The sequence below is a fragment of the Conger conger genome, chromosome 8 (assembly GCF_963514075.1).
Source record: "Conger conger chromosome 8, fConCon1.1, whole genome shotgun sequence".
Classification (NCBI taxonomy): domain Eukaryota; kingdom Metazoa; phylum Chordata; class Actinopteri; order Anguilliformes; family Congridae; genus Conger; species Conger conger.
In genome coordinates this window covers 9,783,127-9,804,818 of record NC_083767.1, presented here as the reverse complement: position 1 = coordinate 9,804,818, position 21,692 = coordinate 9,783,127, and the positions used below count along the sequence as shown (strand labels likewise).

Here is a 21,692-nt window from a genome sequence, read left to right as displayed (position 1 = left end):
GACAAATGTGTGTTCATAATTTTTTACTATTTACAATATAAGCCATTAGTAAATCATGACATCGATTAAACTGCACCGGTTGCTTTTCACCACATCTGAATTTGTCAGTATTTTCTAGACAGTCCTCCAAACACATAATTAATAATAATAAAATAAAATAAAGTAAACCCAAATAAATGTCTCCTTATAGATCTTACATTACATAATAAAGAATCACAGACTTTTCTTACAGTATCTATTAGGAGAGCATTATTTCTGGAAGTACAGCTCTTTGGTCAGCATAGACACAATGCAGGGTATCTGCTTCTTGGCATTAAACCCTGGTGTGAAGGAGTTTGACTGAAAGTTCAGTGCCACCATGTTGTTAACACGGGTCATGAGCTGCATTAGTTCCAGCTGTTTCCCAAACTCGTCCAGAATGGAACACAGGGACTGAATGAACCAGGAGCCATTTTGTGGGTTCCTCCAGGCGTAGTACCCTGGGACAGAGAAGCAGAAATCAACTACAGAACAGTGAGAACCAATCAGGAGCGTCAGTGCACAATGGATAATAGTATATTTTATAAAATCTAGAGTTTAAGAAATATATGTTTAAAATATTGAAGTATATTTCATAAACATGTCATGGCAAGCTCAAGAGTGTTGGACTGCGGCTTGTAAAGGCATTCTTCTGATGAACAGCTGGTCGAACAAACGTTCAGTATGTAGATAGTAGGTGATAGTCAATAAATTAAACTCATTTACCTGTTAACCAGGATGCAAACAAGCTGAAATTACAAAATAATAACTAAAATGCAGAGATGAACGTAAAGGTAAATATGTGAAGGTGTTGTGAATTCTAGGTGGTGACAGATTTTTTTAACAATGCAGTAACCATGTTACCTGGTGCAGTGGAGTAGGCGTACAGGAAGTCCGCCTCAACTGGGATCCTTGTGGGCGATTCGTCATCTTCAACAGCTACACTGTCCGTCTCTACTCCGCCATCCATTTCTGTCCCACGGCATGCCTGCCTCACACACACAACGGACAGCAATTACCACTGCGATTTCCACCTAACCGCTGCACTTACAGACCATAGCGTACACACATACACTTGTGAGGTCAAAAAAAAAAAAATCTAATAGTGGCAAGAAAAAAAACTCCCAGGAACTGAGGCCTAGAGAGTTATTAGGGACAACTTTGTGATTACTGACAACTCTGACGACTCAGTCTGAGAGCAAACTTGAGTACAGTTTGTGGGAAAATGTAAGCAGAGAGACGGCTGTGGGAGGGTACCTGGATGAAGAACAGTTTGGGTTTGCCCACCAGGGTAGCACAGTTGTCTCCTCTGAAGAGGCCGGTTAGCTTGCTGAGCTCCACAGCACTATCCGTCCCATACAGCCTGTTCTCCTGCCCGTGACTCAGGAGCACACACACAAAGGAAGCCATCTTGCTGTGGTCCTCCTTAGAGACTGAGTACAATGCACAGAGTTAGGGGCATCAATCTCTCACAACTACACTGCAACACCTCTCCCCCAAAATAAGCATTTTACTCTTATATTTAGACTTAAAATCCTACTCCTGTTACTGTTTTGCAAAATGAGACAGTTTTGATTCACAAGATTTCCAAATGGGATCAGAAAATTTAACTTGTAAAGCAAACAGTATCTTAAAACAAGCTAATATTTTGGACTTTAGAGGGGGAAAAAATAAGATTTTTAGTCTCATTATAATACTAAAACCGTTGTTAAGACTTTTTTTTACTGAGCTTTTTTATTAGTCTTTGGTCCTTAAAGGTTGGCTGTGGTTGGCCATATTTCTAATTTCATTCAGCACCTATGACTGTTGATTTATTGAACAGCAATATTCAATTATTCAACTAAATTATGGAATTAAGTTTAATTCATTGTGAACGAGAGCATAAACTACGAAAGTGAAGGTTGATCCCAACTTGCCTTTAGTCAGTTCCTCCTCGATCTTCTCTACAGTCAGGTCGTTGAAAATCTTAACGTCATAACCCAGCCCTCTGAATGTTTTCATCACAAGACCAGCATCTACGTCTGTGCCTTCGCGAGCATTCAATCCTTTTGAGAAAAAAATAATTGCTCACACCATCCTGACACACTTTTGAAGAACAATGGGAACAATAATCTGACTAGTGTCCTTTGACAGTTTACATCTGTAAGTTTACTCAGGTGGCTCAGGCGGCAGTTCCATCCCGCCCTGGGTGTGTCGAAGTGTCTCTGAGCAAGACACCTAACCCCTAAATGCTCCTGATGAGCTGGTTGGTGCCTTGCATGGCAGCTAATCGCTGTTGGTGTATGAATGGGTGAATGAGAAGCATCAATTGGACAGTGGTTTGAAGAAAGGTGCTGTAGATATGCCAACCATTTACCATTTACATCAATCATGCCCAACTGGGCTTTTCTTTTAACAAGCAGTTGCAGCTACAGACTACAAATACACAATATCCTTTGTGGAAACACTTTACTGTGGTCCAGTACAGGAGTGATTTACAAACACCAGCATTCCCACTGGCCCCCCTGGAATGGACCCTGCACTTACGACCTTTAATCAACACAAATGGGTTTCACTACAAATCCAAGTGCTCAGTCACCAGAACAATCAGCATTCCTGGATATATTCAATGTGACACATAAGCAAAATCATTAGCAAACAGTTCCATTACTGAAACTCTTTTTTGAATCACATACTGAAATCTGTAAAATACTGATAAAGTACTGAAAATCTTACTAACAGTGTAAAAAAAAAATATATATATATGTATATATATAGTTTTTCATATGACAGATGCTGAGACCATCTACATTCATGTTACCTGTATTTTTATCAAAGTTTTTGTTGTTGATGATGACACACCGGCCGATGCTGGTGTAGTCCATGTTGTATCTGTACTTGTCAGGATCAGAGTCCTCAGTCACCTGTGATGGTGCTACCTGTGGGGAGGCCTCATCTGCCCTGGGGGAGAAGGCTGTCTCGTTAGTTTGTTACGTAAATATCTTTACAAATGGGAAATGGTAGCCTACATAAGGATACCCTGAGGGTAAAAATCAATTGGGCAAACGGTGCACAGTAGAATATGTCGCAAGAAACGCACAGGCTTTTACCTACAGATGTTTTTACAGGCTTTTATCTACAACCGTTTTTACAGGCTTTTATTGACACATACAGTATTGTGCAAAGGTTTTAGGCAGGTGTGAAATAATTATGTCAAATAAGAATGCTTAAAAAAATTAGAAATATGAATTGTTCTTACTTTACAGCATTTTTTCCACACCTGCCTAAAACTTTTGCACAGTACATCTATAATAAGTTGCACTTTTCTTGACAGAAAAACATGTTTTACTCAGGTTTAGTATGTCACACATAACCTTGGGTTGACTGAAGCAACAAAGAAATAAAACCATTATTAACAATTAAATAGCTCAAATGTATCTTCTCCAAGTGTACTATGAGTACCACTTTATTAGATAGAACTGTACACCAGCTTGTTAATGCAATATTTAATCAGCCAATCATGTGGCAGCAACTAAATGCATAAAAGCATGCAGGCTTGGTCAAGAGGTTCAGCTGTTATTCAGAATGGGGAAGAAATGTGATCTACGGGACTTTGACTGTGGAATGATTGTTGGTGCCACGTAGGGTGGTTTGAGTATATCAGAAACGGCCGATCTCCTGTGATTTCCACACACAAACATCCAGTGAGCAGCAGGTCTGTGAGCAGTTAATGACATGATAACGCAAATATCCATACATTACAACAGTGGTATGCAGAAGAGCATCTCTGAATGCCAAGTCATCAGGGTCACGCCCAAAAGTAGTAGTTAACACATAACTTACTTAGAAGAAGCACATAGGCCTACAGCTACAGTATAACGTTTAACAATATGTGGAGTAATAGGGAAGCTGACAATGTAGCGATTCAAATAGAAAATGTGTTGAAGGGCATGCAGTATTTCCGTTCTGTGGCGCAAAATAGAGTGATTGCAGTATGGTATTCATTCGACCACTAGGGGGTGGGGCGCGGGGGCAGAGAAAAATAAATCGCACGACGCGTGAGATAAATCCGGATACATCATTTTGAAATAATCAAATTACACAAACTAATGCAATACTGCTCTCTGTTCAGCCTATGTTTCATGTAACGGCACCCAGAGGGGGGAGAGCAGCGCTTTCAGATTTTGGCAAAGGCTTTGCCCACTCGCGCGGTGTTATTCGGTATCTCCTTGAGTGCCATTCTCGTTTGCCTTATACTACTGTACAAATTGCTCAACGGTCAACGCAGATCAATTGGATTAACACATAGGCCTACAGGCCAGTCCAGATGAATATGACCATTTTAGAAAACTTTCTTACCTGTTCTGTGACCCAGTGTAGTGAACCATTTCAAAATATGTAGTCTACAGTCAATTGTGTTTGATTAACATTATGCTAGAATATCGCATCAATTAACACCCCATGATCAGTGTCGTTAACAATGTCTCACAATATTTCGCCTATGCAGTGTCACCCGAACATGCGTTCGGTTCAAATAGCTATTTAGCAGGCTACCGTACAGGAAAAGGTCCATAAGTTGTGAGAGAAAGGAACACGTGATAACTTACATTGATCTTCACGGTATGAACAAACTCCAGATATAAAGTTTGGCAGCTATCTTGCTTAGCAGTCTATATAGTTTCCGACTTGGTCAACACCGGTTACAGGTATCAACTTAACTTCCTAGATGGGAAGACAATGTAGTCAGTTTCAGTTTACATTCAGCATTGTCTACATAAAGTGTCAATGACTGCTGTCAAATTCATGCTGCGCAGATTTAGACCAAGGAAAATCACGAACTACAGCATGACGGAATTCTCCACGCCTTGCAGCCAAGATGAGCGGAGCATTGGCTTCCGTGAATAAATATAACTACGATCGTGACAGGATAACTTTCCTTCTGACTGTTCGTAAGAGAGGGGATACGACTTGTCAAGGGGCATAACATTGTACCCATAGCGAGTAATATATGACTCATTATGCTTGGAAAATGTAGTCTACTCGTTAAGTTATTGGCCACAATTTCATTTTAAATGCCATTTCCTTTGTACAACGTTTCTTTTGGTCTCAAACAGAAGAACCACACGCGCTTGTTTTGTTCTTGAGACATTACCCATTATTTTACATCGGTAATGACATTCAGCATCTTCAATTTATCCGACCTGACCAAATAGTCCTATTCATGTGTTGCACAGGTAGGACTGTATATTTTGTTACAGAAGTTTATTTACAACAACAATAGTTATATCACTAGAAGATAGACCACATTGTGGCAATTGATGTTTTGATGATACCCCTCATTCATTTACAAATCTACCCTCCCTTTGTCAGGGTTGGGGAGGAGTACCGGCCGTGACCACCAGGGGGGTGCTTGATTACCTTCACCTGGTAGTCATTAGTATCAGCCAGGTACCTACCTCTGGAGAGTATTTAAGCTCTCATTCCCCTTCAGTCGTTGCTTCGGTGTGCACTTACGCTCTGTCACCCAAGCTGGTATTCGAGTCAGGTATTGTGCTGGGTGTTGGTTTTGCTACTCGCAAAAAAGAGCATTATTAATTTAGGTAAGGAAGGGGTTCTGTTCGATGGCAGTGTGCCGTATTCGAACACCTTCCTAGGGTTTGAGTTTCTTGGTTTTCTTTTATTTTTCGTCTGTGGGTACGGGACGGTGTCCCGGGTATGTACTTTTGTTTCTAAGTTTTTCCGGAGCTGCGACTCCTGGTGTTTTATTTTCTGTGCCTAGTATTTTACACTAGGTTGTACGTTTATTTTGGGTTCCCCCCCCCCCCCCCCCGTTTCGGGGGTTGAGTGCGCACGTCTATGCACTCTGTTTTTCGTTATTTCTTCGCCCTGGTTTTAATGGGTAGTTTTAATTTGAGCCGTTATTTGGGGCTCTTATTTGTACGGAGCTGTCTCCGTTTGTACCCCGGTCTCTGCTATTTCCCCGGGGCCTGGGTGGCGGACACGTTTGGTGTGTTCGCTCATTTAGGATCACCTTTAGTCGCGCTTGGCTCTCCGCACCTCCCCGTTACACCCTTAATGTTAATTTCAGAAAATTTGGAGCCGACACAAACTAACACACGTGATCGGTGGGCTAAACAAAACTACGTAGCCTATGTGTACATGGCCTTTTGTGCCTTTTCATTTGAAAAACAACAAAAAGGTATTGTTCATACATTTTATTTACACTTCAACAATCTTGGCATTTTTACGGTTTTACACATTATAATCGAATTAAAAAGCTCTGCATTTCAGTATTTTACGACATAAAATGCACGGCAGTTTTTCTATTAACATTCACACAGCCACTGGTCTGGAATGCTTTTTGAAGAGCGATCGGCCCGAGTGGTGAATCTGCTTGAGAGCTCAATGCTGATTGGCCTCAGAGGTGGCTCAGCTTGAGAACTCAATGCTGATTGGCCTGCTCCAGGGCCTGCTGCAGGTTCTCGTTGATGTTCTTCAGTTGACACTCGCCCCCAACACCCGTGCCTCCAGCAGGAGAGCCGGCATACTGAGAGAAGGAGAAACAGCGCTACACTACGGAACACCACTGTAATAGCACTTCGACTAGATTATACAGGATTATATCCTGTGCTGGGAAGTTAAAACCCTCATTCTCCTAAACTGCTAACCTGTCCGTAAAAAAGAAAGAATAATGCAAGTGGTATTCAAAGACAAGTTGGCTTTCCCAAAATTCCTGTCATATTTGACAAACTACACAGCTCAGATATATTCTTAGCATAATCTCTCCTCAGCACATTGTGGTTTCACATTGCAGCACTCCAGAATGAATACCATCCTGCACAAGTCAGTGGCCCTCCTTTTTCTGTACACTGGCACTAGATGAGTACCCACTTATTAAAGAACAGGTGCATTGTCCACATGGTGGTGGTTTTGTGTGCAACATCCCCCTGCCCCTTTGGGAAGTGTTCAGTAAATGTAGGACTTGGTTTTAGAGTTATGTGGTCCTGCGTTTCACCATGCTGCCAATGACCAAGGCAACCGTTCTGTTGCACTGAAAACCGCACTACCCCCACTCAGACTAAGGCCCGTATGGAAAAAAAAAACTGCTATTCGCAATCATTTTAACGGTCACATTGCTCTGATGATTGGCTGTACATGGATTTCTGATTCTGACCTTTTTTTTAGAATGTACCTTAGTCCTCCCTCCATTTGAATCTACGAATATGATCGTAAGAAATACACTTGCTCTTGGAGTTGGTCTGTTTAGCCAAGTTATTTCTGCTTTTCCCAGGTTTCCCAGGTTTCTGTCAATATGTTCATTGCATCTGTATGGTAAAATCTCCAAATCGTCCAAATAGAAAGGAAGGTTGCTCTGATTTTGTGACACCGCCGACCCCAGAGGTTTTAAGTTGTTTGACTCAAAGTCCAGCGCCACCCTGTGGTTGACCATGGTCAGGATCTTTGTTATTTCCAGTAGTTTTTTCCAGAAGGCATTTACCAACATAATTATAACCCCTGCTGTACAGGAAAAGGCTGGATTTTCTTCAAAGCTGCCAAATAATTTAATATAAGCAGCACCTACACAGAACACATGTATAAGACAGGATTGTTCCTTTTACATTTATGGCATTTGGCTGATGCTCTTATTCAGAGTGATATACAACAAAGTGCAAAGTGCATACCCATAACCAGAGATAAGCGTGCTGAAAGACCCTAGAGCAGGGGTCAGCAACCCATGTCCTTGAGAGCCAGAGGGTGTCGTTCGTTGTTACTTGGCATTAATTGATCAATGAAAGCCGTCGATTACACAGTTAACTCACCTCACCTGGTTTCTTGGGTCTGAATCGGTTGCTTATTTTAAGGTGGAGACGAAAGCCAGCACACCCTGTGGCTCTCCAGGACCAGGGTTGCCGACCCCTGCCCGAGAGGGAAGTACAATTTCTACTGCTACCTGTAAATCAAAGATAAGGACCAGGGCCTATTTGATCGCCTGATTTATTTTTTATTTATAAATGGTAATAGCACAACATGCAAATGTAAGAATAAACTTCTTAGCAAACCAAACTTAGTGAAGTTATCATCCTACTACACAAGTAAATAACACTGGTAAAGACAACAGTTTACAGGGACGTAGGGAGGGACGGGGAGAAGTACAGCTTGAAGATGGCAAGTGATTTGGCTGTTCTGACCTCCACGGGGAGTTTGTTCCACCACTGTGGATCCAGAACAGACAGTAGTCGTGAGTGGGAGGTGGAAGTTTGGAGAGGTGGAGGCGCCAAACAGCTTGTGGAGGCCGAATGAAGAGGTCTGGCAGGCGTGTAGGGTTTGATGATCTTTTGGAGGTAAGCTGGGGCTGACCCCTTAACAGCTTGGAAGGCTAGCACCAATGTTTTGAATTTGATGTGAACCATGTGCAGCCAGTGGAGGCAAGTAAGCAGGCGGGTGACATACATTTGTTTTCTGATATAAAAAAAAATCCTGGTAACAGCATTTTTACAGGCCTGGAAAAATGGTTTTAGAACTATGGAAGAGCCAACAGGCGAGGTGAAGCCATTCATTTAATGATCACGTGATGTCCCAGAAGTAGCATGTGATGTATCAGAAAAAAGGAACTGATTTTTCAATATGAAAAGAAATGTAACTTTAACCTTATTTGCTTATGGCAAATTGCCCATAGATAGTCAGAAAGAAAGGTTTGAGGAGTAATTGAAACGGTAACTGTGAATGTGTTCTTGGTTTCTTTCATTTTCAGCATTATGATGTGAAACAGATGAGACACACCAATTTTCTCCAGAAGTATCTTTATTGCCAATTTGCACTTTGTGAGGATATTTGCAACAGCAGTTGACATTGACAGCAAGTATGATGGCAGGTCTGTACTCCTGTGAGGGTCAAATATTTTCATATCACAGTACTATTCATAATCCAGCACAGGCTTTCAGCTACCCCAGGTGAATGCTCTCATGTTTCTCCTACATTGTCAGATAGACAAGACAAGTAGACAAGTGTAAACAACCAAAATAATGACACCACAACATATAGTTTTAATCTACATTGTGTAACAGCTGAACGTCTCTTAATGTATTTGTATTGCTGTCTCTCCTGGAAGTATTATTGGATGAGTCTAGAGTCAGAGATCGTTCCACATAATAAACCAATAATTAAAACACAAGTAAACGAAAATAAAAGTCTCCTTATAGATCTTGCTTTACATAATAAAGAATCACATACTTGTTTTACAGTATCTATTAGGAGAGCATTATTTTGTGAAGAACAGCTCTTTGGTCAGCATAGACACAATGCAGGGCATCTGCTTCTTGGCATTCAAACTTGGTTTTCTGTGGGTCACCTGAAAGTTCAGTGCCACCATGTTGTTAACACGGGTCATGAGCTGCATTATTTCCAGCTGTTTTCCAAACTCATCCAGAATGGAACACAAGGACTGAATGAACCAGGAGCCATTTTGTGTGTCCCTCCAGGCGTAGTACCCTGGGACAGAGAAGCAGAAATCAACTACAGAACAGTGAGAACCAATCAGGAGCGTCATTGCACAATGGATAATAGTATATTTTATTAAATCTAGAGTTTAAGAAATATATGTTAAAAATATTGAAGTATATTTCATAAACATGGGAAGAACAAACGGCAAGAGAAAGACATGCCAAGCTCAAGAGTGTTGGACTGCAGCTTGTAAAGGCATTCTTCTGATGAACAGCTGGTCGAACATGCGTTCAATATGTAGATAGTAGGTAAAGGTGTTGTGAATTCTAGGTAGTGACAGATCTTTCCAAGTTTTTTTTTTAACAATGCAGTAACCATGTTACCTGGTGCAGTGGAGTAGGCGTACAGGAAGTCCGCCTCAACTGGGATCCTTGTGGGCGATTCGTCATCTTCAACAGCAACACTGTCCATCTCTACTCCGCCATCCAGTTCTGTCCCACGGCATGCCTGCCTCACACACATGGAACAACGGACAGCAGTTACCACTGCGATTTCCACCTAACCCACTACACTTACAGACCATAGCGTACACACATACACTCGTGAGGTCAAAAAAAAAAAATCAAATGATGGCAAGAAACTGGAACTGAGGCCTAGAGAGTTATTAGGGACAACTTTGTGATTACTGACAACTCTGACGACTCAGTCTGAGAGCAAACTTGAGTAAAGTTTGTGGGAAAATGTAAGCAGAGAGACGGCTGTGGGAGGGTACCTGGATGAAGAACAGTTTGGGTTTGCCCACCAGGGTAGCACAGTTGTCTCCTTTGAAGAGGCCGGTCAGCTTGCTGAGCTCCACAGCACTATCCGTCCCATACAGCACGTTCTCCTCCCCGTGACTCAGGAGCACGCACACAAAGGAAGCCATCTTGCTGTGGTCCTCCTTAGAGACTGAGTACAATGCACAGAGTTAGGGGCATCAATCTCTCACAACTACACTGCAACACCTCTCCCCCAAAATAAGCATTTTACTCTTATATTTAGACTTAAAATCCTACTCCTGTTACTGTTTTGCAAAATGAGACAGTTTTGATTCACAAGATTTCCAAATGGGATCAGAAAATTTAACTTGTAAAGCAAACAGTATCTTAAAACAAACTAATATTTTGGACTTTAGAGGGGGAAAAAATAAGATTTTTAGTCTCATTATAATACTAAAACCGTTGTTAAGACTTTTTTTACTGAGCTTTTTTATTAGTCTTTGGTCCTTAAAGGTTGGCTGTGGTTGGCCATATTTCTAATTTCATTCAGCACCTATGGCTGTTGATTTATTGAACAGCTATATTCAATTATTCAACTAAATTATGGAATTAAGTTTAATTCATTGTGAACAAGAGCATAAACTACAAAAGTGAAGGTTGATCCCAACTTGCCTTTAGTCAGTTCCTCCTCAATCTTCGCTGCAGTCAGGTCTTTGAAAATCTTAACGTCATAACCCAGCCCTCTGAATGTTTTCATCACGAGACCAGCATCTAAGTCCGTGCCTTCGCGGATGCTCAATCCTTTTGAGAAAGAAATGATTGCTCACACCATCCTGACACACTTTTGAAAACAATGGGAACAATAATCTGACTAGTGTCCTTTGACACAGTTTACATCTGTAAGTTTACTCAGGTGGCTCAGGCGGCAGTTCCATCCCGCCCTGGGTGTGTCGAAGTGTCTCTGAGCAAGACACCTAAGCCCTAAATGCTCCTGATGAGCTGGTTGGTGCCTTGCATGGCAGCTAATCGCTGTTGGCGTATGAATGGGTGAATGAGAAGCATCAATTGTACAGTGGTTTGAATAAAGGTGCTGTAGATATGCCAACCATTTACCATTTACATCAATCATGCCCAATTGGGCTTTTCTTTTAACAAGCAGTTGCAGCTACAGACTACACATACACAAGATCCTTTGTGGAAACACTTTACTGTGGTCCAGTACAGGAGTGATTTACAAACACCAGCATTCCCACTGGCCCTCCTGGAATAGACCCTGCACTTACATCTTTTAACACAAATGGGGTTCAAATCCAAGTGCTCAGTCACCAGAACAATCAGCATTCCTGGATATAGTTTTTCATATGACAGATGCTGAGACCATCTACATTCATGTTACCTGTATTTTTATCAAAGTTTTTGTTGTTGATGACGACACACCGGCCGATGCTGGTGTAGTCCATGTTGTATCTGTACTCATCAGGATCAGAGTCCTCAGTCACCTGTGATGGTGCTACCTGTGGGGAGGCCTCATCTGCCCTGGGGGAGAAGGCTGTCTTGTTAGTTTGTTACGTAAATATCTTTACAAATGGGAAATGGTAGCCTACATAAGGATACCCTGAGGGTAAAAATCAATTGGGCAAACGGTGCACACAGTAGAATATGTCGCAAGGCTTTTACCTACAGATGTTTTTACAGGCTTTTATCTACAACCGTTTTTACAGGCTTTTATTGACACATACAGTATTGTGCAAAGGTTTTAAGGAAAGGGGTGAAATAATTCTGTAAAATAAGAATGCTTTAAAAAATTTGAAATATTAATTGTTCTTACTTTACAGCATTTTTTCCACACCTGCCTAAAACTTTTGCACAGTACATCCATAATAAGTTGCACTTTTCTTGTCAGAAAAACACATGTTTTACTCAGGTTTAGTATGTCACACATGACCTTGGGTTGACTGAAGCAACAAAGAAATAAAACCATTATTAACAATGAAATAGCTCAAATGTATCTTCTCCAAGTGTACTATGAGTACCACTTTATTAGATAGAATTGTACACCAGCTTGTTAATGCAATATTTCATCAGCCAATCATGTGGCAGCAACTAAATGCATAAAAGCAGGCAGGCTTGGTCAAGAGGTTCAGCTGTTATTCAGAATGGGGAAGAAATGTGATCTACGGGACTTTGACTGTGGAATAATTGTTGGTGCCACATAGGGTGGTTTGAGTATATCAAAAATGGCTGATCTGTGATTTTCACACACAAACATCCAGCAGCAGTTCTGTGAGCAGTTAATGACATGATCACACAAATATCCATACATTACAACAGTGGTATGCAGAAGAGCATCTCTGAATGCCAAGTCATCAGGGTCACGCCCAAAAGTAGTAGTTAACACATAACTTACTTAGAAGAAGCACATAGGCCGACACATACAGCATAACGTTTAGCAATATGAGGAGCAATAGGGAAGCTATTCAAATAGAAAATGTGTTGAAGGGCATACAGTAGTTTTCAGTACAGCATACATGTAGACAGTAACATAGTAAAGCAGATATTTCTGTTCAGAGCTGAGCATTACATTAGCCAGGATGCCAATGATAGACCTACAGGCCAGTCCAGATCAATATGACAATTTTAGATAACTTTCTTACCTGTTCTGTGACCCAGTGAAGTGAACCATTTCAGAACATTAGAATATTGCATCAATTAACACCCCATGTTCAGTGTCGTTAACAATGTCTCACAATATTTCACAATGTCAGTGTCAACCGAACATGTGTTCAGTTCAAATAGTTATTTAGCAGGCTACCGTACAGGAAAAGGTCCAAAAGTTGTGAGAGAAAGGAACACGTGATAACTTACATTGATCTTCACGATATGAACAAACTCCAAATATAAAGTCTGGCAGCTATCTTGCTTAGCAGTCTATATAGTGTCCGACTTGGTCAAGACCGGTGACAGCTATCAACTTAACTTCCTAGATGGGTAGACAATCAGTTTCAGTTTACATTAAGCATTGTCTACATAAAGTGTCAATGACTGCTGTCAAATTCATGCTGCGCAGATTTAGACCAAGGAAAATCACGAACTACAGCACGACGGAATTCTCCACGCCTTGCAGCCAAGGTGAGCGGAGCATTGGCTTTCGTGAAGCAATATAACTTCTATCGTGACAAGACAACTTTCCTTCTGACTGTTCGTGAGAGGGGATACGACCTGTCTAGGTGCATACAATTGTACCCATAGCGAGCAATATACGACTCATTTTGCTTGGAAAATGTAGTTTACTCATTTACCGTACACAAAGAGAAGTGTGTTTAGGGTACAATTGAGAAATTTGATGTTTGAAGAACAAAAATGTAACTCAACTGTCACTTTATGCAAAATTGTAAAAAGGTATCATAGCGCTGTTGTACATCCAATACTCGGCAGTGGCACCACTCAAGCACCAATGGTATTTTTATATTATTCTCTATTAATTACATATTAAATCTATTACATATTATTTAATGACATCACCCCAAATTATATCTAAGTTATTGGCCACAATGTCATTTTAAATGTTACATATATACCCTCCCTTAATGTTAATTTCAGAAAATTCTTAAGAGAAAGAAAAGGTACCAGCACACTCGCACACGTGATCGGTGGGCTAAACAAAACTACATGTACACGGCCTTGTGCCTTTTCAAAAACAACAAAAAAGGTATTGCTCATATATTTTTATCTACATTGTAACAATCTTGGCACTTTTACGGTTATACAAATTGTAATCAAAATAAAATCAGCATTTCAATATTTTATGACAAAATGCACTGCAGGAACATCACCACTGGTCTGGAATGCTTTTTGAAGAGTGATTGGCCCAAGAGGTGAATCTGCTTGAGAGCTAAATAGTGATTGGCCCGAGAGGTGGATCTGCTTGAGAGCTCAATGCTGATTGGCCTGCTCCAGGGCCTGCTGCAGGTTCTCGTTGATGTTCTTCAGCTGACACTCGGCCCCCAACACCCTGCGTGCCTCCAGCAGGAGAGCCGGCACACTGGAGGGTCCATACTGAGAGAAGGAGAAAAAGCGCAGCACTGTGGAACAACACTGTAATAGCACTTCGACTACATTACATCCTACTGCTGGGAAGTTAAAACCCTCATTCTCCTAAAGTGCTAACCTGTCCATTAAAAAAATTAAAATACAAGTGGTACAAGTTGGCTTTCCCAAACTTCCTGCCAGACTTGACGAACTACATAACGCAGATTTATTCTTAGCATAATCTCTCCTCAGCACATTGTGGTTTCACATTGTAGCACTCCAGAATGAATGCCATCAGTGGCCCTCCCTTTTCTGTACACTGGCACTAGATGAGTACCCACTTATTAAAGAACAGGTGCACTGTCCACACGGTGGTGGCTTTGTGTGCAACTTTCTGACCCCCATAGCCTATATAAACCCCCTAAAAAAAGAAAAAAACTAAAACTAAAACTTGCATTTACTATGACTTCTGTTTTTGGTTATAACGGCTCTACCTGCTTTTCACTTGTTGAGGAACTTGTAAATCACTAAATGAATTGTAGCACCTGCTACATGACTAAAATGTAAATGGTACAGGAGCTTAATTGCATGGTGCAGAAGTCTGGATTAAGGTGTCCCCGCCTCACCACTTCCTCCTCAGCAGGGTGTCTCTGACGGTGGGCCAGGTAGTTCTTGTGCAGGTCCCTCAGGGCCGACAGGAAGGAGGTTCCCGTCCTCAGGTCCGTCAGCCTCTCCTGAAGCTGTCCGTGCTCCTTCTGCAGGGACCTCAGCTGCGCCTCCTTCCTGAGGGGTCATAAGTCATAGGGAATCCAGGAATGACTTCACACCTAACATTCAGATAGAATGGTGTAACCATACAACCAACCCACGGTTGAATGGTTACATCAAGGTTGCTTATTAGTCGCTGAGACCAATGTTTGTCCTGATCATATTTTGCCTTTCATCATTTTTTTGTTTACCTTTTGAGCTGTACTTAGACAAAAGTCCGAACCATTCACAAAAAACGTTCCTGGACTTATTTTGAAAACAACTATCAATACTGTTAACAGGTTATGGTGTTGTTATGGTCTTAAAGAATAATTGTGAACTGTTGGCCAAGAAGCAAATTTTCCTTCTCTGGTACACTGATTACGTGATCTTCGAAATTGGCTAATCGAATACAGCATTTTCAGTTTCGGCTTGTTTTTCACATAATTTCCAGAGATATAAAGACAAAAACTTTTCCTACATATTTTCCCAACACTTACGTTATCAATTCACTTTTGATCTCGACCAGTCTGGCGCGCTTCTTGTTAATGGTACCATTGACCTGAGTAGAAATGAAATATAGACAGGAATAGTAAAATAGTAAAATAATTAGGTTGGAATAATAAAGTCATAGCTGGCCTCGTCAGGCTACACGACGAGACAGCCAGTGATTTACAGTGAATAGCACAGAAAAATCTACATTTAAAATCAGGGTTTCTTTGGATGAAGCTGTTCTACCACAGCTTTAATAATATAATTTAAAAACGATTTTTGCAACAAGTCAATAGCCAATGACATCAAAATATACATTCATGGGGAAACTTGTACATTTTCTATTTGTTTTCTGGTGTCATTTTCTTATGCATCAATCTGTCAAAATAGAACCAAAATTACTGCCAAAAGGTGGAGAACAAAAATCAAGAATGGTAAATTCGTACCTTAATGTTTTCCCTTTTCAGACTGTTCAATTCCTTTGTGTTGGTTATCTAAAACGAGATTGGTTTTAACTCAGTTACCTCCTATGACTCACATATATAATACTCACCAGTTTAGATCATAAAAAGAGACATTAGACAACATTAGCTCATAGTTTGCTACTGCTACTTACTAGTTCTGTGAGCTGATCCTCAAACATGTCTGAAACCGCATCTATTGCCTGTCTGACTGGAGCCGAGTCGACAGTCTCTCTGAACACAGAACCAAGGGTAGTTTTCAGTGCATAATGGTGATACGACAGAAATGGTCAGTTAACATGCTGGCTCACTTTACAGCATCCTCTGCACCACACTAATGATGCACTCACCTGTAGTGCGACACAAACTCCAGGAACGCATCGAGTACCACGTCAAGATCAATGGGGTTCCTAGTATCTCTTTCCCGGTGTTTGTGTTTACCGGAAGGCCCGGCATCACCTGAGGAATACAACGATCGCAACCTGCATTTCTCAATGTCTCCGGGCCCGACAACAAGCCCCAGGCTAGACTACTCAAACACTTCCCCAAAAGGCAGCCCTTCCCAGACAGACCATAATATTCATGAAGCAATACATCCCCATGGACTACTGTGAATGACCAGTCCATGATCATAAAGACCATACCATCCATCCATCCATCCATTATCTGAACCCGCTTATCCTGAACAGGGTCGCAGGGGGGCTGGAGCCTATCCCAGCATACATTGGGCGAAAGGCAGGAATACACCCTGGACTGGTCGCCAGTCCATCGCAGGGCACACACACCATTCACTCACACACTCATACCTACGGGCAATTTAGACTCTCCAATCAGCCTAACGTGCATGTCTTTGGACTGTGGGAGGAAACCCACGCAGACACGGGGAGAACATGCAAACTCCGCACAGAGAGGCCCCGGCCGACGGGGATTTGAACCCAGGACCTCCTTGCTGTGAGGCGGCAGTGCTACCCACTGCACCATCCGTGCCGCCTAAAGACCATACCGCACCACCAAATGGAGCTGTCAGGAGCGAGTGTCGGTCGATGACCCACTCGGGGTCCTCGCATAGCTCTGTTGCGTGGTGACGTGTCGTGACAAGTCGCATTTTGATTGCTGTAGACTAGTAATTAGGCAGGAAAAGTACAGCTACATAGAGTGTACGCTTGTGTGTTGCTTGTGTCTAAATTGCTGTGAGGATGACAACGTAACCACCTGGAGTATTCGTTTACTGTTCCATTATGGTGAAATAGTTGCCTATACCTTGTGGATACACTGCTAAGACCTCACCTGAGGTGAGCAAACAAACAGAACATTGCATTTAGTTCACCACCAACGCATTTTTAATACAAATGGATGCGACCTGGGTGTAACAATGCCAGCTAGTTGACTCACTGATTACCTGTGATTTATTTTTAAAGGTAAGAACAAATACCTTTTCAAACTGCTCCCGGCAAACAGAAAAAAGGTTTGAATGGACTTACTCTTCTGGACCAGCTTACTCTGCTTACCTGAGGATCCAGATGAAGACTTCCTCTTAGGGACCACCTTATTCTGCCTGCCCCTGGATGGCTTCCTCTTCTCCCCCACATGCGGCTCAGCTGACGCCCGGCCTGGTTCTTCATGCTGAGGAAAGATAAGAGACTTCTGATGGAGAGATCCACAGTTACTGTAATACAGCACCCGGTGAAGAGGCAATCAGGAGGGAGAGGGAGAGGGAGAGAGAGAGTGAGCAGACCCAGTCTTACCCAGCTGGGGTCTTCGTCAGTCAGGTCCTCAGAGCACAGGGAGGAGAGGTGCCTGCGACGTGCTGCAGCTGCACTGGCTCTGGATGGTGGCTGCCCCTCTGTGCTGCTCTCTCTGACCCCGCTGACTGAGCTCTGTGACGGACCCGTCTGAGCACAGTTACAGACATTTCACTGCATTAATCACAGTCACAACACACACACACATACACACAACACTGCATTAATCACAGTCACAACACTGCATTAAGCACAGTCACACACACACACACACACACACACACACACATACACTGCATTAATCACAGTCACTCACTCACACACACACACACACACACACACACACACACACAACACTGCATTAAGCAGTCACACACACACACACACACACACAACACTGCATTAAGCAGTCACACACACACACACCACTGCATTAATCACAGTCACAGACACAACACTGCATTAAGCACAGTCACTCACACACGCACAGTCACTCACACACACACACACACACACACACACACACACTGCATTAATCACAGTCACACACACACAACACTGCATCAATCACAGTCACACACAACACTGCATTAATCACAGTCAGACACACACAACACTGCATTAATCAGTCACAGACACAACACTGCATCAATCACAGTCACACATACACACACACACACACACACACACACACACACACACACACACACACACAACACTGCATCAATCACAGTCAGGCATTAATTGTAAAGAGCTTTGTGTAGCCCTATTTGCTGGAAAAAGCATTGACTATTACACCATGTTACTATATTACTCACACTATTACACACATTTCCCTACTAAATGTCGAAAAATACTATAAAGACAGTCTACATCTAGACGACGGTAGTTCTCATACCTCCTGCCTGAGGGGAGAAATGGAGCCTTCAGTACAAAGCGGAGGCTGATTTTTAGGGAGAGCTGGAGCTGGGACCTTTTTAGCCCGAGCCCTAGCCCCCAGGGTCGCCTGCGGAGCTCCCCTGGGCCGCTTGGGAGGTGGCTCCTGTGCACCAGGGCCTGAGTCCTGGAGCACCACACACACACACACACCTACAGTCAGAGCCTTCCCCGAAAATATCACACCTGCAGCCAACCCGATACACAAAACTACAACGACACTGAAGTCTAATCAAGCGAGTCACATCACAGCCTACCCAACGCAGCAGAGATTGCCATTGATGGTATCAAAACATGAGATTACACAGAAAGATAAATGTAACTAAAGAGCTTGTTTCACCACCATATGATTAATTGGTAAGATTGAGCGGGTCAGAGGTCGTACTGAGTTACTGGCGCTCTGTACTCCAGAGGGAGGGCTGGATGACAAGGATGACAGCCGTCTCCGTCGACCGGTGGCCCCGTCCGATTCGAGCCCCTCTGAAACCCTCTGCAGAGCCCTGGGAAAGCCAGATACGAGTCACACCAGAGGATGGATGAGTGAGGCTGAGCTGCTTTAGCCTTGGAGTACCGACTGTATGAGTGGCTGGTTGGTTTGTTGGTGAAGGCGTTTGTATGCCCACTTGATAGGCACCTCAGAATGCATTTCTTTGCAAAATTGTGTAGAAGGCAGAGCCAGGCTGAAACAGTGAGTGCAATTACTCTTTAAAGATAGGGTCTTGCATTGTCAGGGATGGCACAAACGTATTGTGGTCCTTGATGGTTAGCAATAGCAATGTGGCAATGCAGATAATGCCAAACCTGGTTTTTGACTTTATTCCAATGCTCTTGCGTGGAGGGCGTGGTTGACGCCCCTTTGGGGCGGAGCTTGTCGATGACAGTGGGGCGCTGGTCTTTCCTGAGGTCTGGCGCTTGTCTGCACGGCTTGGTCGTTTAGGCGTCTCAGCACGACTGGGCCCTCTAGCTTCTGCTCCCGTGTTCTTGGCCTTTGGCCCCTGGTCAGGACTGAAGTCGTCTTCCACCGCGGTGCTGTGCAGTGGGTTCCCTACAGTGGGCATAAGGGACGCGCTGAGTTCGCAACTATAGCATGCGTTTGCAATGTTCTTAATTGAATAAATACAGAGATATTACTTCTCATAAGTAGGGGCGGCCTGTAGCGTAGTGGTTAAGGTAAATGACTGGGACACGCAAAGTCGGGGGTTCTAATCCCGGTGTAGCCACAATAAGCACAGCCGTTGGGCCCTTGAGCAAGGCCCTTAACCCTGCATTGCTCCAGGGGAGGATTGTCTCCTGCTTAGTCTAATCAACTGTACGTCGCTCTGGATAAGAGCGTCTGCAAAATGTCAATAATGTAATGAAATTAAGGCAATTCAACTCACCATAGCTGAGAACCTCGTCATCTTCAAAAAAGCTGCCTTTCTCAATGGAGGACACGTCCAATGGCGATATGGGCAAGACCGCCTGCGCTTTCTGTGCTGTCCTGGCCTTCTCTGCTCCCGAACTCTAGTCGATGTTCGTTGGAAATCGTTTTTTTTTTAGGTTTAAATACATGCGCAGTCACATTACATAGGCAATCATAAATACCCAAATGTTACTAATGTTAATGTAATCTAATATTACCTACATAATGTTACATGAAATAAAGCAACATACCTGAAGTTCTTTCTGAACATTTTTCAGCATCTTTCCCATTCTGCTCTTCTTTGAACTTTTTCCAAAAGCAAAAACAAAGGGTTGATTTTAAGTGGAGATTACAATGTAGGCAGCAGTGATAACGTCAAGTTTAATTTATTTCGCTTGTCGCTGTTCAGCATACGCTTCCAATAAACAATGTTAATAAAAAAAACAAATAAAAAAACAATGAGCAAATTAGCAAAAACCTAACAAACGTTAGAATAACTGGCTAAATCTGTTCAGCCACATTCTAAGGAGAAACGCACATTATTAACTAGCAAGTAGTAAACAACATAGAACTGTCGCAAGTTACCTCATTTTGTCAGATGTCAGCTGCAAAAAATATGAACCTGTCACCTGGAAAACAGCAAAGAAAACAGCACGTAACGTTCCGTTCTGACGTTTAGCATACGAGAGAATTAACTCCGCTTAGTTTCCCAAGAAAAAATTAAGAGAAGCAGAAGTGTTCATTCCGACACAGACAACAACAGTGTAAATTATAAATGACCGTTAAATTAATTTCTGTCGGACAGGACAAGAAGCATTTACCACGCCTTACGCATCAAATTGAGGCTACCGTTGCCTCATGCATTTCTATGCTGCTTGCTAACATATAATTCACATTTTCAGACTGGTTCCCACCTTGGTTAGACAGCCGGTTAAGTTAGTTAGCTAGCTAACCAACCTGCGTGTTGTTACCTTGTAATTAACTTTAGTAGCTAGGCTAACTTAGTTACGTATTTCCACAGCATGTTAGCTACGAGCTGAGTTAGCTCTCCAAATGAAGAAAATAGGCATTTAAACAAAATTCTCCCTGGGACACCGTGAACAGATTGATTGTGTCTAGTTAGTTAGCGACCTTATCAACAATTAGTTCGTAACTAACTGTTAGTTCAGTTAGATAATTCACACAATCATTCCTACCTTGTATCGTACTTGCTTGTTTATATTCTTCCCGCGAACATTCAATTTGACAGCGACTCCACAATTGCTACAGATAAAAACATGGGGTGATCGGCTTTAAAGCATTGACTTGATATTGACATAAACGGAAAATCTCACGGACAAATGCAACAGCGACCCTAAATGCTGGTGTAAGGAAACTATCTTCACTCTAATTGTATGAACTGAAAAGTTACGCGGGAAAGCGTAAAAAAACGATTGCCACACTCACCTCCCTAAACTTTGGACTATTCCATTTAACAGAGGCTTGTATTTCTGCCGCCTAGTGGCTTGGATGGTCATCACTATTTTGCTATTAACGTTGATAGATTATGCCTAAAGTAAATACAAGTGAATGATATTGGTCATTCAATCACATATTCTGTTAAAATAAACCGAAATTCTAGTGGTAAAAAAAAAGTATATCCGTCATTATGCTGGCAGCAAGATGATTACGTACTAGAATTGTTTTA

At 42.3% G+C, this 21,692-nt stretch overlaps 3 protein-coding genes across 7 annotated transcripts; all 3 read right to left on the bottom strand.

Moving 5' to 3' along the window:
* Window positions 1-8: 8 nt before the first annotated feature.
* LOC133135204 (caspase-3-like) lies at window positions 9-4,791 on the bottom strand. Its single transcript, XM_061252043.1, has 6 exons — window positions 4,605-4,791; window positions 2,819-2,958; window positions 1,935-2,063; window positions 1,276-1,451; window positions 883-1,006; window positions 9-479 (listed from the first exon to the last, which is right to left on the bottom strand). Coding segments are annotated over exons 1-6 (801 nt in total). The 5' UTR covers window positions 4,607-4,791; the 3' UTR covers window positions 9-249.
* Window positions 4,792-8,810: 4,019 nt separating this feature from the next.
* LOC133134812 (caspase-7-like) lies at window positions 8,811-13,178 on the bottom strand. The gene is made up of 6 exons (XM_061251249.1): window positions 13,062-13,178; window positions 11,593-11,732; window positions 10,869-10,997; window positions 10,211-10,386; window positions 9,822-9,945; window positions 8,811-9,486 (listed from the first exon to the last, which is right to left on the bottom strand). Coding segments are annotated over exons 1-6 (801 nt in total). The 5' UTR covers window positions 13,064-13,178; the 3' UTR covers window positions 8,811-9,256.
* A 936-nt stretch (window positions 13,179-14,114) lies between these two features.
* Window positions 14,115-21,409, bottom strand: cenpu (centromere protein U). Of its 5 annotated transcripts, none has more exons than XM_061251243.1 (15): window positions 21,202-21,409; window positions 20,591-20,634; window positions 20,257-20,311; window positions 19,983-20,106; window positions 19,405-19,648; window positions 18,989-19,103; window positions 18,566-18,730; window positions 17,671-17,817; window positions 17,434-17,548; window positions 16,276-16,384; window positions 16,081-16,159; window positions 15,911-15,958; window positions 15,473-15,534; window positions 14,852-15,008; window positions 14,115-14,252 (listed from the first exon to the last, which is right to left on the bottom strand). In XM_061251243.1, exons 2-15 carry the CDS (start codon window positions 20,593-20,595, stop codon window positions 14,130-14,132), a joined length of 1,548 nt encoding a protein of 515 aa, XP_061107227.1. In that variant the 5' UTR covers window positions 20,596-20,634; window positions 21,202-21,409; the 3' UTR covers window positions 14,115-14,129. The 5 variants fall into 5 exon arrangements, with proteins under 5 accessions (XP_061107227.1, XP_061107228.1, XP_061107231.1 ...); XM_061251244.1 differs by lacking the exon at window positions 21,202-21,409 and adding an exon at window positions 20,920-21,195; XM_061251247.1 differs by lacking the exon at window positions 21,202-21,409 and adding an exon at window positions 20,977-21,195.
* Between the last annotated feature and the right edge of the window lie 283 nt (window positions 21,410-21,692).

Excerpts from the sequence above, each read along its gene's own strand:
- LOC133135204 (XM_061252043.1), bottom strand. Across the intron at positions 1,452-1,934 it reads CGAGGAGGAACTGACTAAAG|TCTCTAAGGAGGACCACAGC; the intron begins GCAAGTTGGGAT and ends CATTGTACTCAG. Across the intron at positions 1,007-1,275 it reads CCAAACTGTTCTTCATCCAG|GCATGCCGTGGGACAGAAAT; the intron begins GTACCCTCCCAC and ends TGTGTGAGGCAG.
- LOC133134812 (XM_061251249.1), bottom strand. Across the intron at positions 10,387-10,868 it reads TGAGGAGGAACTGACTAAAG|TCTCTAAGGAGGACCACAGC; the intron begins GCAAGTTGGGAT and ends CATTGTACTCAG. Across the intron at positions 9,946-10,210 it reads CCAAACTGTTCTTCATCCAG|GCATGCCGTGGGACAGAACT; the intron begins GTACCCTCCCAC and ends TGTGTGAGGCAG.
- cenpu (XM_061251243.1), bottom strand. Across the intron at positions 16,385-17,433 it reads GTCTTCATCTGGATCCTCAG|GTGATGCCGGGCCTTCCGGT; the intron begins GTAAGCAGAGTA and ends TGTATTCCTCAG. Across the intron at positions 15,959-16,080 it reads AGGATCAGCTCACAGAACTA|ATAACCAACACAAAGGAATT; the intron begins GTAAGTAGCAGT and ends ATCTCGTTTTAG.